This window comes from Phytophthora parasitica, assembly GCF_000247585.1.
Source record: "Phytophthora parasitica INRA-310 unplaced genomic scaffold supercont2.7, whole genome shotgun sequence".
NCBI lineage: Eukaryota > Oomycota > Peronosporomycetes > Peronosporales > Peronosporaceae > Phytophthora > Phytophthora nicotianae.
The window spans coordinates 952,701-962,829 of NW_008648993.1; the positions used below are offsets into that span (position 1 = coordinate 952,701).

The 10,129-nt window shown below is 58.1% G+C and overlaps 3 protein-coding genes across 3 annotated transcripts; 1 reads left to right on the top strand and 2 right to left on the bottom strand.

The window, feature by feature from the left end:
* Positions 1 to 113: 113 nt before the first annotated feature.
* Positions 114 to 5,841, bottom strand: PPTG_05330 (hypothetical protein). Its single transcript, XM_008898849.1, has one exon. It carries the CDS (start codon positions 5,630 to 5,632, stop codon positions 521 to 523), a length of 5,112 nt encoding a protein of 1,703 aa, XP_008897097.1. The 5' UTR covers positions 5,633 to 5,841; the 3' UTR covers positions 114 to 520.
* A 1,516-nt stretch (positions 5,842 to 7,357) lies between these two features.
* On the bottom strand, positions 7,358 to 9,228 carry PPTG_05331 (hypothetical protein). The gene is made up of 6 exons (XM_008898850.1): positions 9,002 to 9,228; positions 8,807 to 8,932; positions 8,706 to 8,741; positions 8,519 to 8,626; positions 7,615 to 8,441; positions 7,358 to 7,559 (listed from the first exon to the last, which is right to left on the bottom strand). The coding sequence occupies exons 1-6, from the start codon at positions 9,042 to 9,044 to the stop codon at positions 7,416 to 7,418; spliced, it is 1,284 nt and encodes a 427-aa protein (XP_008897098.1). The 5' UTR covers positions 9,045 to 9,228; the 3' UTR covers positions 7,358 to 7,415.
* Positions 9,229 to 9,580: 352 nt separating this feature from the next.
* PPTG_05332 (hypothetical protein) lies at positions 9,581 to 9,855 on the top strand (the record flags this gene model as incomplete). Its single annotated transcript, XM_008898851.1, has 2 exons — positions 9,581 to 9,796; positions 9,823 to 9,855. The coding sequence occupies 2 exons, from the start codon at positions 9,581 to 9,583 to the stop codon at positions 9,853 to 9,855; spliced, it is 249 nt and encodes an 82-aa protein (XP_008897099.1).
* Between the last annotated feature and the right edge of the window lie 274 nt (positions 9,856 to 10,129).

Here is a 10,129-nt window from a genome sequence, read left to right on the forward strand (position 1 = left end):
ACGGAAGCTTGTTGATCCGCATTTTTCACAAAGGTTACAATGTGAGCAAGGATGTGCTAGTGCTTTGCGCTAACAACTGCGATGATTCATCACCCTATGAACTTCATCATGAAGCCCTAAGGATGAAGCTGACTGTTTTGTTTGGGTTCATCATCGAAACAAATCTGGTCCAAAGCTGGTTCATGTGCAGTCACGATGCGTTTACAGTACGGTACCTACATGCATTTCCACGATGACTTACATGCCGGTGTAAGTTATCACCACATTACAGTCAAACGACTATACCGATGCATGTCGTCAAAATACACGCTGGTTAGAACAGTACAGCAAGCGAGCAACCAACACAGCCGAAAAAAAATAAGTAAACGCATTCCAACCACTTTCCAAAAAGCACATGCGATGAAAATGGGAATAAAAACAAGGAACATGCGAGCGGCTTGAGTTTCCCATAGATACCGACGTCAGAGGAGACCGTCAAGCCGCTCGCGTACCACCGATCTCCTTACAGTCCTCTCTCTATCTAGAACTCCTCCGAACGAGGCTTTGCGACGGCACGCGGCTTCGGTGCCGGTGCGGGCGAAGGCGTGGAGTTCGACTTGGTGGGTGCCGACTTGGGCGGGGAAGTCACGGTCGGCTTCGACGGTGCCGGCGACGCGGTTCGTGTGGGCTTCGGCGAAGGAGTACGGGCCTTCGGAGTCGGCTGCTCGTCGCCGTTCACGAAGCTGCCACTCTCCGAGCCGGGGCTGTGGCGGCCGGGGACGCCACCCTTACCGGTGCTGCGGATGGCCTTGGCCTCCTCCTGGTCAATGAAGCGAATGCTGTTGAGCACGTACTCCTTGTCCGTCTTCATCTTCTTGAGGTTGGCGTTCACCACGTCCTCCTCACTCACAGCCGCGTCGACAGTCACACTGATGTCCTTGAGCAGTCTAGAGTCGATCTCCGAGATGTTCTTCTTGAACTTAAGCAGCTCCACGATCCACTGCTCGGACGGGTGCACCGCGTCGGCCAGCTTGGCCTCGTTGTTGCCGCCCTTGTGGTTGGAAGACGGGCCGTTCTGACGAGCCATCTTTTTCTGGATCTCCTTAAGCGCAGGGATACGCTCCAGCGTGTCTTCGTCCCAGTTGATCTCCTTGCCCTTGACCTTGAGGTTCTCGATCTCCTTGCGTTCCTTGCGGCTCGAGTCGAGCCACTTCTCCATGCGCTTGATGTCGCGTTCAATGACAATCTTGAGCCAGTCGAACACGTCGCGCACCTCCTTCATCTCCTGGTCCACCTTGAAGCGCTTGGCGAACTCGGCGCATGCCTTACGGTCGTAGTAGTTGCGGTTCTTGATGAGTTTCTTGGCGGCCTCCAGCTCGGCCTCACGCGGCAGAATGGGCTTCTCACGCTCAGAGCGGCGGCTCTTGATCTTGCCAAGCTCCACCGGGTACTTCATGTGCTCGGCCTGCATCTGCTTGTAGCTGTCGATAAGGGCGCGGGCGCGCTGCTCGATCAGATCCGCCTCGGAGCGACGCACCTGCGACTCCTTGGCCAGCGACGTCTTCTCGGTGGCGCACAGGGCGCTCTCCTCGCTCTCCATGCGCTCCATGAAGGCGTTAATCGACTCGATCTCGCCCTCGAGCTGAGTGGAGGCGTGCTGCAAGCTCTCCTCCTCCTCCAGAAGACGGTTGGTCAGCATCTCGAAGGCCTCGGCAAGCTGCTGCAACAGACTGCGGATCTGCGATGTCATCATCATGTCCTCGTCCTTCTCCTGCGGCTTGGACACGCTGTACACGTCCTCGACCTGGGCCCAGATCTCACGCTTATCCACCTTCTCCTTGGCGCACTTGCGGCTCACCGACAGCTCCTTGACGACGCTCTTGATGTCGGACTCGTCGTCCTTCTGCAGACGCGACGACTCCTTGAGGTCGTCAGCACGCTCGTTGCGGCCGGCCTCGAGGATCTTCATGTCCTTCTTGCCAAGGTCGGCGGCGTGGCCAGTGACGTACTGGTACCAGTTCTCCGAGGACTTGAGCATCTCGACCTTGTGCTCGCCGTTCAGGATACGCTGCTTCTGGCGCATAATACGCTCCTCCTGGTCGATCACGCGGTGCGTGAAGTGCTGCACCAGCTTCTGCAGGTCGGCGGCACGCACGGCCTGCTTGACCAGACGGTTGGCCTCCACCTTCTTGCGGTTCGAGTGATCGTGCAGCGAGTCCAACACCCAGTTGCCGGCGTTGTTCATGAGCTCCGTGATGAGGCGCTTCTTCTCCTCGCGCTTGGACTCCTCGTCTGCCAACAGCTTTGTCTCTGTATCGATGAGCTTGTTGAACTCGGCGATCATCGTCTCCTCCTGGGCGGCGTTCTTCACTTCCTCCTCCAGGTTCTTGATGTGCTGGTTCATGCGCTGCAGCAGCGACGTGCACAGCTTGTTCTCCGTCTCAAGCTGGGCGGCCTGGTCGTCCAGCTCCTTCTGGAACTGGGCGCGGCGACGGCGCACGTCGTTCATGAACTCGTCGCGCTCGTCCACCTCGGCGTCGCCACCCTCCTGTGGGATGCGCTTGTTGCTGTCCTTCACAGCCTGCAGCTCAGCGGCACGGACCTTCATGTCCGCCTCGAGACGGGCCACGTACTCAGGCGTGATGACCAGAGCGTTACGGGCCTCGTCCAGCGTATTCTTGCAGTCCTCACGGTGCTCGTCGAACAGCTTGCAGTCGGCCTTGCGCTCCTCCGTAAGAGCGGCGCGCTTGAACAGAAGCATACGCTGCGACTTGGTCTGGCGGGCCAGCTGGTCGCTGAAGACGTCCGTGCGCTTCTTGCCGCGCGTGATGCGGGCGTTGTGCTCGTCTAGACGCGACTTGGTGGTGTTGATGCGCTGGGTCTGCACGACACGCCACTCCTTCTCGTACTCCTCGTCGAGAGCCTGGTGGCGCGAGCGGCGCTGGGCGATGGAGCGCGTGCGGGCGTTGATCTCCGTCTTGAGCGCCAGCAGGTCCGACTCGATGGTCTTGACCTTCTTCTGACGCGCCTCGGCCTCCAGACGCACGTACTCGTGTTCCTGCTTGTAGCGGGTGTCTTCATCGCGGCACATCTCGTCCTCACGCTTCATGTTGGCACGGCTGCTGGTCCAGTGCTCACGCTCCTTGGCCAGCTTCATCCACTCTTCGTCGACGGTGTTGCCTTCCTCTTCCAGTAGCTCCGGCTCCTTCTCCTGGATCTTGACGAACTGAGCGTGAAGATCAATGAGTTCGCGGGGCACCTTGTCCTTCTGGTCCTTGGACGAGTGGAAGATACCGTACGAGGACACAATGAAGTCGTTGGCAATGTCCTTGGACACGGCCGGGTTGTGGGCCTCGGACCAGTCGGCACGGTGCTTGGACCACTGGGCCATGTCGTTGTTCCACTGCGTCGTGTCCTGCTGGAAGCTGTCCTTGGACTTAGTGAACTCAACCTTCTCCTTAATGCGCGTCTCCTCTTCGGTGTTGCGCACGGACTGGTCACGGACGACATCGAAGAACAGGATGTGCGTCGTGCTCGATTGCTTCTCGTAGCGTTCCTTCTCACGCTCCATACGCTCGGTCTGGGACTCCTTACGGGCCTCCAGAGCCTTGAAACGGAAGGCAGCCTGCTCACGACGGATGTTCTGAGCGGCTTCACGCTTCTTCTGTTCCTCGGCGCGAGCGGCCTGCTGGGCCAGACGCTGCTTCTGCTCCTTCTGGCGGTTGATCAGGCCGTTCACCTTCTTACGGATCTGGGCCTTCTCGAGCTCCAGACGAAGAGACTTGATGAGCGTGTTGTACTCGTCCGTGTTGTACAGAGACTTCTTGCCGCTCTTCTGGAACTGACGCAGCTGGTCCGTAGGCAGAGCCAAGAACGCCTTCAGACAGTCGGCATCACGCAGAAGTGGATGCAACATGCAACCGTACAGGAAGGTCTGCAGCACCTTCTCGCGCTCGCCACGCGGCGTACGCTTGTCCGGGAAGAAGGGCAGAGCCTTGGGGTTCGTGAACTCACCAAGCTTAATGAACAGCCACTCGAAGTCGGCCATGCTGCGCTCCTCGAGGATCTGGTACTCGTGGGTCACGGCCAGGTCCGACTCGGTGACCGAGTGGTTGGTCGCCTTCGCGGCGGCATCGTTGGGCTCGCAGTACGTCTTGACCATGTACGTTTCAGTGTCGGGAGTGTTGCCGTTCGACTTGGACTTGACGTTAACCAAGATGTCGAGTTTGGTCAGGTACTCAAAACCGGCAGGAGGCTTAGCGACCGGATCCATGACGGGCTTAATGAACTTGGGTGGGTTCTCGTTACAAGACGTACAGTGACGCACAGGCATAGGGAAACCCAGCTCTGGAATGGGCTTGGACTCGACGCTACACTGGTTACAGACACTGCGCGTGCAGCGACGGCAGTGGTGCTGGCGACGGCCGAGCTTGAAGGGACGGAAACAGACCTGGCACTCCGTCTGGTCACTACGGGCCGTCTCGGACACGAAATGGCTGGTGGGGTCGCCGCCCAGCAGACTCGAATCACGCGCGCGCCCCGAGTCATCGCGACTGCGGGCGTTCGGGTCCTGCAGATTGCGGTAGGCGTCGTTAATCTTCTCGAGGGTCTCCTGGTCCTCGAGTTTGGTGGGGTCCATGGAGCGCGACTTCTTCTTGTATTGCGCCGCGATTTCCTCGGGGGTGGCGTCCTTGGAAACGCCAAGGACATCGTAGCTCTCCTGGCCAGAGATGGAGCGGCTGGCCGGGCCGCGACGCTGCGCGAACACGTCGGCCGGCGTCGTGATGGCCTTCATCTGCAGGGCCGTGATACAGTTACGGCAGCAGCGCTGCTGCGCGTTGCCGTAGCCGAACGAGGCCGGCACCTGGATCTTGTGGTTCACACAGGGGCGGCAGAAAAGCAGACCGCACACACGGCAATGGTGACGACGCGGCTTGGGGAAGCCGAAGGGCGTCTTGCAGTCCATGCACTCGTTGCTAAAGTTGTCGGGCACCCAGAGCTTCTCCAGGCCGGCAACGTCGGCGGGCACACCGTCAAGCGAGCCGCGACCGCTGTTGTCGTGCATGCGTCCCTCACTCTGGGTGCGCGGGGGTGCGGGCGATGGGCTCGGCTGAGAAATGGGCTGCGAGCGGCGCTCCGGCGCGGGGGTTGATGCCGCGGTGGGCATCGGGGCCGGGCGGCCACCAGCATTGCCGCTGGACGGCGCTGAGCGGCCACCGACGGCCGAGTTGCCGCTGGATGGGGCGGTCGAGTTGCCGCTGGTAGGCGGACGGCCACCAGACTTTGGAGCAGCGGCGGGCTTTGCTTCGGGCTGCTTGGCAGCCGGCTTGGGCTCGGGCCTCTTGGCTGCCGGTGCGGGAGCAGCCTGCTTGGGAGCGGCCTGCTTGGGCGCGGCCTGCTTTGGGGCCGCCGTAGGCTTCGGGGCGGCAGCGGGCTTGGGCTCCGCCTTCTTATCGGGCTGCTTGGCAGGCGCGGCCGGAGCGGTCACGGGTGCGGCCTTGCGCTGCGAGAGCGAGAGGCTTACTTTGGTGCCGCAGTAGATGCAGAAAGCGTCGGATTCGGACACGTCACGGCCACACTTGATGCAGCTGAGACCGTTGTTGCTGGTGCTAGCGGCAGCCGGGGCCGCCGCTTTCTCGGAACTTCCCGCCATCCTTGACTCGGGAGCTCAGCTAGTAGGTATCCGCCTTATCCAGAGGGAGGCGAATGCTTCCAGCGAGAAACCGAAGCGCGAGAGTCAGCAAGTGGAGTTGTGAGCGACACACGGCCGGCGGCAAAGGGGGAGCGAGAGCGCGGCCTATCCGTGCGGCGGGGAGAGGTCGAGCAAGCCTGCTGTTTTCCCGCGCACGTGAGTTTGTGCTGTGGTCGGGTTGTCGGGGTGTGTAGCCGAGCCTTTACCTGACTTCTCGCCCAGAGAGCCAAGATATGAGTTCGAATGACGGTAGCCAGTCGAACTCGCGGCTTTCTCGGGTGTGCATGCGGTGAGTTTTTCGCCGAGAACGTGCTCGGGCGAGACCAGATACGAAGCTTACGAAGCTTAGTGGTCTGTACATCGGAGACTTTTGTCTACAGTTTGCTGCATGTAACCGTAGCCCGTGTCACGATGTGAGGTCATGTGTCCATGGCTCTGTCCAGCAGGCACAACGCTGCCATCTCGCGTTCTGAGCCGCCGGCTGGCATTTTGGGCCTACTGCATCGAAGCGGATACATCCACAGACACCAACCTGCCTCAACAACAACAACAGCGTAACGATGGCTACGCTTTTCGGGACGCCGCGCCGCCTTGTTCTCGCGCTGAAATGCGGCGAGAGCGAGCACCAACCTCGCGAGCACTTTATCCTCCGTGCATCGATGAATCTCAATCCAACGAGCTTCACCGCGACTGACGCACGTCCATCAATGCTGCTCACAATGTGACGCAGAGATGGGCGTAGCCGGGGCTAATGCGCGGAAGAGCCCTTGGCTTCTGTAGCACTTCAAGGAGCAATGTAGCTCCATTTGTAAGCGTTGGTAAGTGTCCTCGCAGGCAGCCGATGGGCCCGCTGGGATTGCAAGTGCTGTAATACAATCTACAATCTCTAGCGGTCTGCCGCGACGGCGCGGATGCTATCTCTCTACATATAGCTACACTTATCGGTATTATGTACCTGTCACCAGGAGCAATTCCGCACGTGGAGGACGAGCGCGGGCCATGCGCTCCGAATGTCGGCGCCGAGCGTGACGCGTTTGGAGACTTTGCGCGCTTGAAAAAGAGAGCCCGGACTCCGGCGTTCTGCACGGCGCGGCAGGCGCTATGTCGGCGAGTGCCCCGTTGTTACGATAGGCTCCACGTTACTCACGCCTCTTGCCTTGATCGCTGCATCGCCGGCGACTCGCCGCAAAGTGTACTTTCGTCGGGGCGCTGCCTTGTCTTACATGCAGCTCGGCGTTAATCGCATGGAGCGCACAGCGACTGAATTGTGCGATGAATACACGCCGTCAACTCTCCGATTCAACACGCGCCCGACACACACTGCAGATACGTCCACTTTGACCGGCGAGTTGACACTTACGCCACCTGACAATGCTGCGATGGTCCCCCCTCCTCGACCGGCAGCAACAGGAAAGACAGCAACGCTGCACATCTCGGCGCGCTAGGCAGGTGGTCAGGTCTGCCCTATTCGTCCGCCGTGGTGACAAGTTGAAGTTGTTGGCACCACGTGAGACTTGAATGGCAGCACCTTCAGCGCAACCTTCCTTTCTCGTTCGTCGGTTGAGTAAAGATCGAAGCAACTTTCGTTTCTGAATCAGCGTTGTCGTGTCCGCTTGCGCATGAGTTTCCTTAACTGAACCTGATGCAGAGGGCTGCCATTATCGTACAGCGGAAAGCAAGACAGCGACTGGCAAAACGCGTGTGGATCCATTGCGCAGTTTAACGTCAATTATTGCTTCTCCTTCTATGGATCATCGTCAGCCCAAGTGAGCTCAGCGGGTCTTGTAGTGGCACTACCCTTGCGCGATGAAGATATCGGTAGTTGTTGTCGCGGGCGCAGTGAGCGTGCGGATATCGCTCCAGTCTGTCTCGGTGATGGTCGAGAGATCTACAAGTTGTGAGCGTTAGTTAACAATTTCAAGGAAGCAATGCAAGAGGTTTACCATTGCCAAGGAACGGCCTTTGGCTCTGGCCTTGGCGTTGTGGGAGAAGGTGGTGAACGAAGACGGCGACTCGGCGTACGAACCCGGGCCTGGTGGAACATCCCCCGTACGCAACAGCACGGTCTCCTGGCCGTCGCATTTGCGGACTGCTCCAGCGAGCCACGAGCTTCGACTGCTGGGGTTTGCGTGCGGGTCCTTCGGGTCGGCTGGGCTTCCAGGCGGGTATGGACGCCGGTCTGACTTTGGCGACGGCGCCAGTCTTCCTCCGGGACATTCCGGATTGTACGGCGCGTATATCGGACCTGGCGAAAACTCGCCCATATTCTCGCGCATATGCGTGGCCGACACAAACTGCACACGGGTGTTGCGTGCAGCGGTAGCGTGCGGCTTATGGGTAAACGACTCTAGTTGCCGCTTGCCAAAGCGGTGCTCGTGACCGAACGCATTGCCGCTGTTCTTACCGCTTGCGTTGTTGTTTGACGTATGGAGTGCAGTATCTTCGGTGCGAGTTTGTTCTGGCGTCGCAGTGTCTCCATTTGTCGGTTGGCGAGATCTTGGGAGCGATGTTGGCATGACCAACACCCCGTTGCGATTGATAACGGACATCCAAGATTCGCGGTGGCCTCGCCGAGGACTGCCGACGTCGGGGAGGCGCATCCTGTGAGCTTCCGCACGAGCTGTAGACTTGGGTGAAGGTGGTGCCGCGAAAGAATACTTCGGGGGTGCAGCTTTGCCACCATTTGCAGCTAAATAATTGACGTTGTACTTTGGACCGGGGCTCCCGGCCGCCATGAGCTCGCGCTGGTGACCCGAAGCGGTCATACTCACTGCAGCAAGCAGCACACCTCCGACGGTTAGCAAGACTATCAAGACAGCATTCCCAATGTTCGACAGAGACCAGTACCCTTTTGCGATAAAAATCGACCCGACTTGGGGAAGGACGTCTTCGGTGCCCTCGTCTTGATCGAGTCAACGTTCTCGTTGTAATAGTAGCCTGGGGCTCGACCGCTTTCTGCAATTGACATACGATGGGGACTATAACATCAGTCTCCGTGACACAAGCGATCGATGCATCTTTGCTATGAGCATACCTTTGCTAACCACGGGCATATACGGCGACTGGCAACCTTAAAACACAGGATACACGAATACATCAGCGCTGCCGGTTGCTATTGCTTTAACCCGAGCTTACCGCCAATCCAGCTCTCGCGCTTGCCCCACTTCCGACTTTCGTCCACAGGCCTGTAATCAGCCTTCATAACAACCTGCGCATTGGCGCGGATGTCTGGCTTGCCATAGATCGGCCCTGGTGATCGAGCTGACGGGCAGACATGGGTGCTCGTCAGTGCTGCTAAGGTGATAAGTCTTGTGAAAATGCGATGCGCACCTGGTTCAACGGGGAACCGCTCGGACCCTCCAAAAATCGACATGAGGCCTTTGCTGTAATGTTGCTCGAGTCTCTACTTCGAAGGAGGCTCACGCCCGAGACTTTCACCAGACGTTCTTTCCTCTGACCTTCCATTCATTAAACTTGGTATAACATCGAAATAGCCACCTATTCCTGGAAGGTAAGCAAGCTTTCTAGTGCACGTTTCAAGCAATGAGTAACCAGACTAGATCGATAGCGCTTAGGCCGGGAGGGCGGCTCTCCCCAAGCAGAGCTCCGTTCTATCAAGAACGCAAAACAAAAAAGTGTTTTCTTGCTGAAAGACATTTTTTTCTTGTTGTCAGTATTTAATGTGGAGTACCAAGACACAATTTGCTTCTGTGTTCACGCCTAGAGTACGTGGTAGCTCCGTTTTCGCGCGCAATGCGCACGTTACAACTTGGGCTTTGAATACAAACTCCTAATATAAAGATTTTTCAACTCCATTAGGCTACTCTCAGTTACAGTTTTACTCTCATTCGGGAATCTGCCGGCCATAGCCCACAACTACAGCTCCGCCACTTTGACTTCAGCGCCGTCATGGAGGCGACCACCGACGAGTCCAAGGCAGTGGCGTGGGCCATGGAGGTGGGGTTGCTGGAGCGGTCGATGCTCTGCCCTCAGTGCACTCAGCCCATGCGGCTGAACGCGCGCAAGCGCTACTGGCGGTGCTGCAGGAAGACCCGCCACGCCGATGGGAGAGCTCTGCTTGGGGAGAGCCGAGGTCGTGGTTTTTTCCAACGAGGGCCTCTCCCGGTAAGTTCTTGTGCGGACTCGTACAGGCTGTGCAGCGGCACCCACAGCAGGAGGAGTAATAGTACCTGTGTCGAGAGTTGAAGAAAATATTTTTTTAAATAAAGTGTTTTTTGTTTTTCATTCTTCAAAAAGCAGAACTCCGAAAAACGGAGCTCTGCTTGGGGAGAGCCGGGAGGGCTATTATACAAGGTCTCAGAATACACTTTTTGTATTGGAAACCCTCAGCGCTTTTGATGGAAAAAAATACTCTTTAACGTGGCCTTGCAGCTTTTCCGCTTCAGTAATGCCTCGAATTTCCCTGCTACCGTGAAATCGATCCGCACAGGGCGGCAA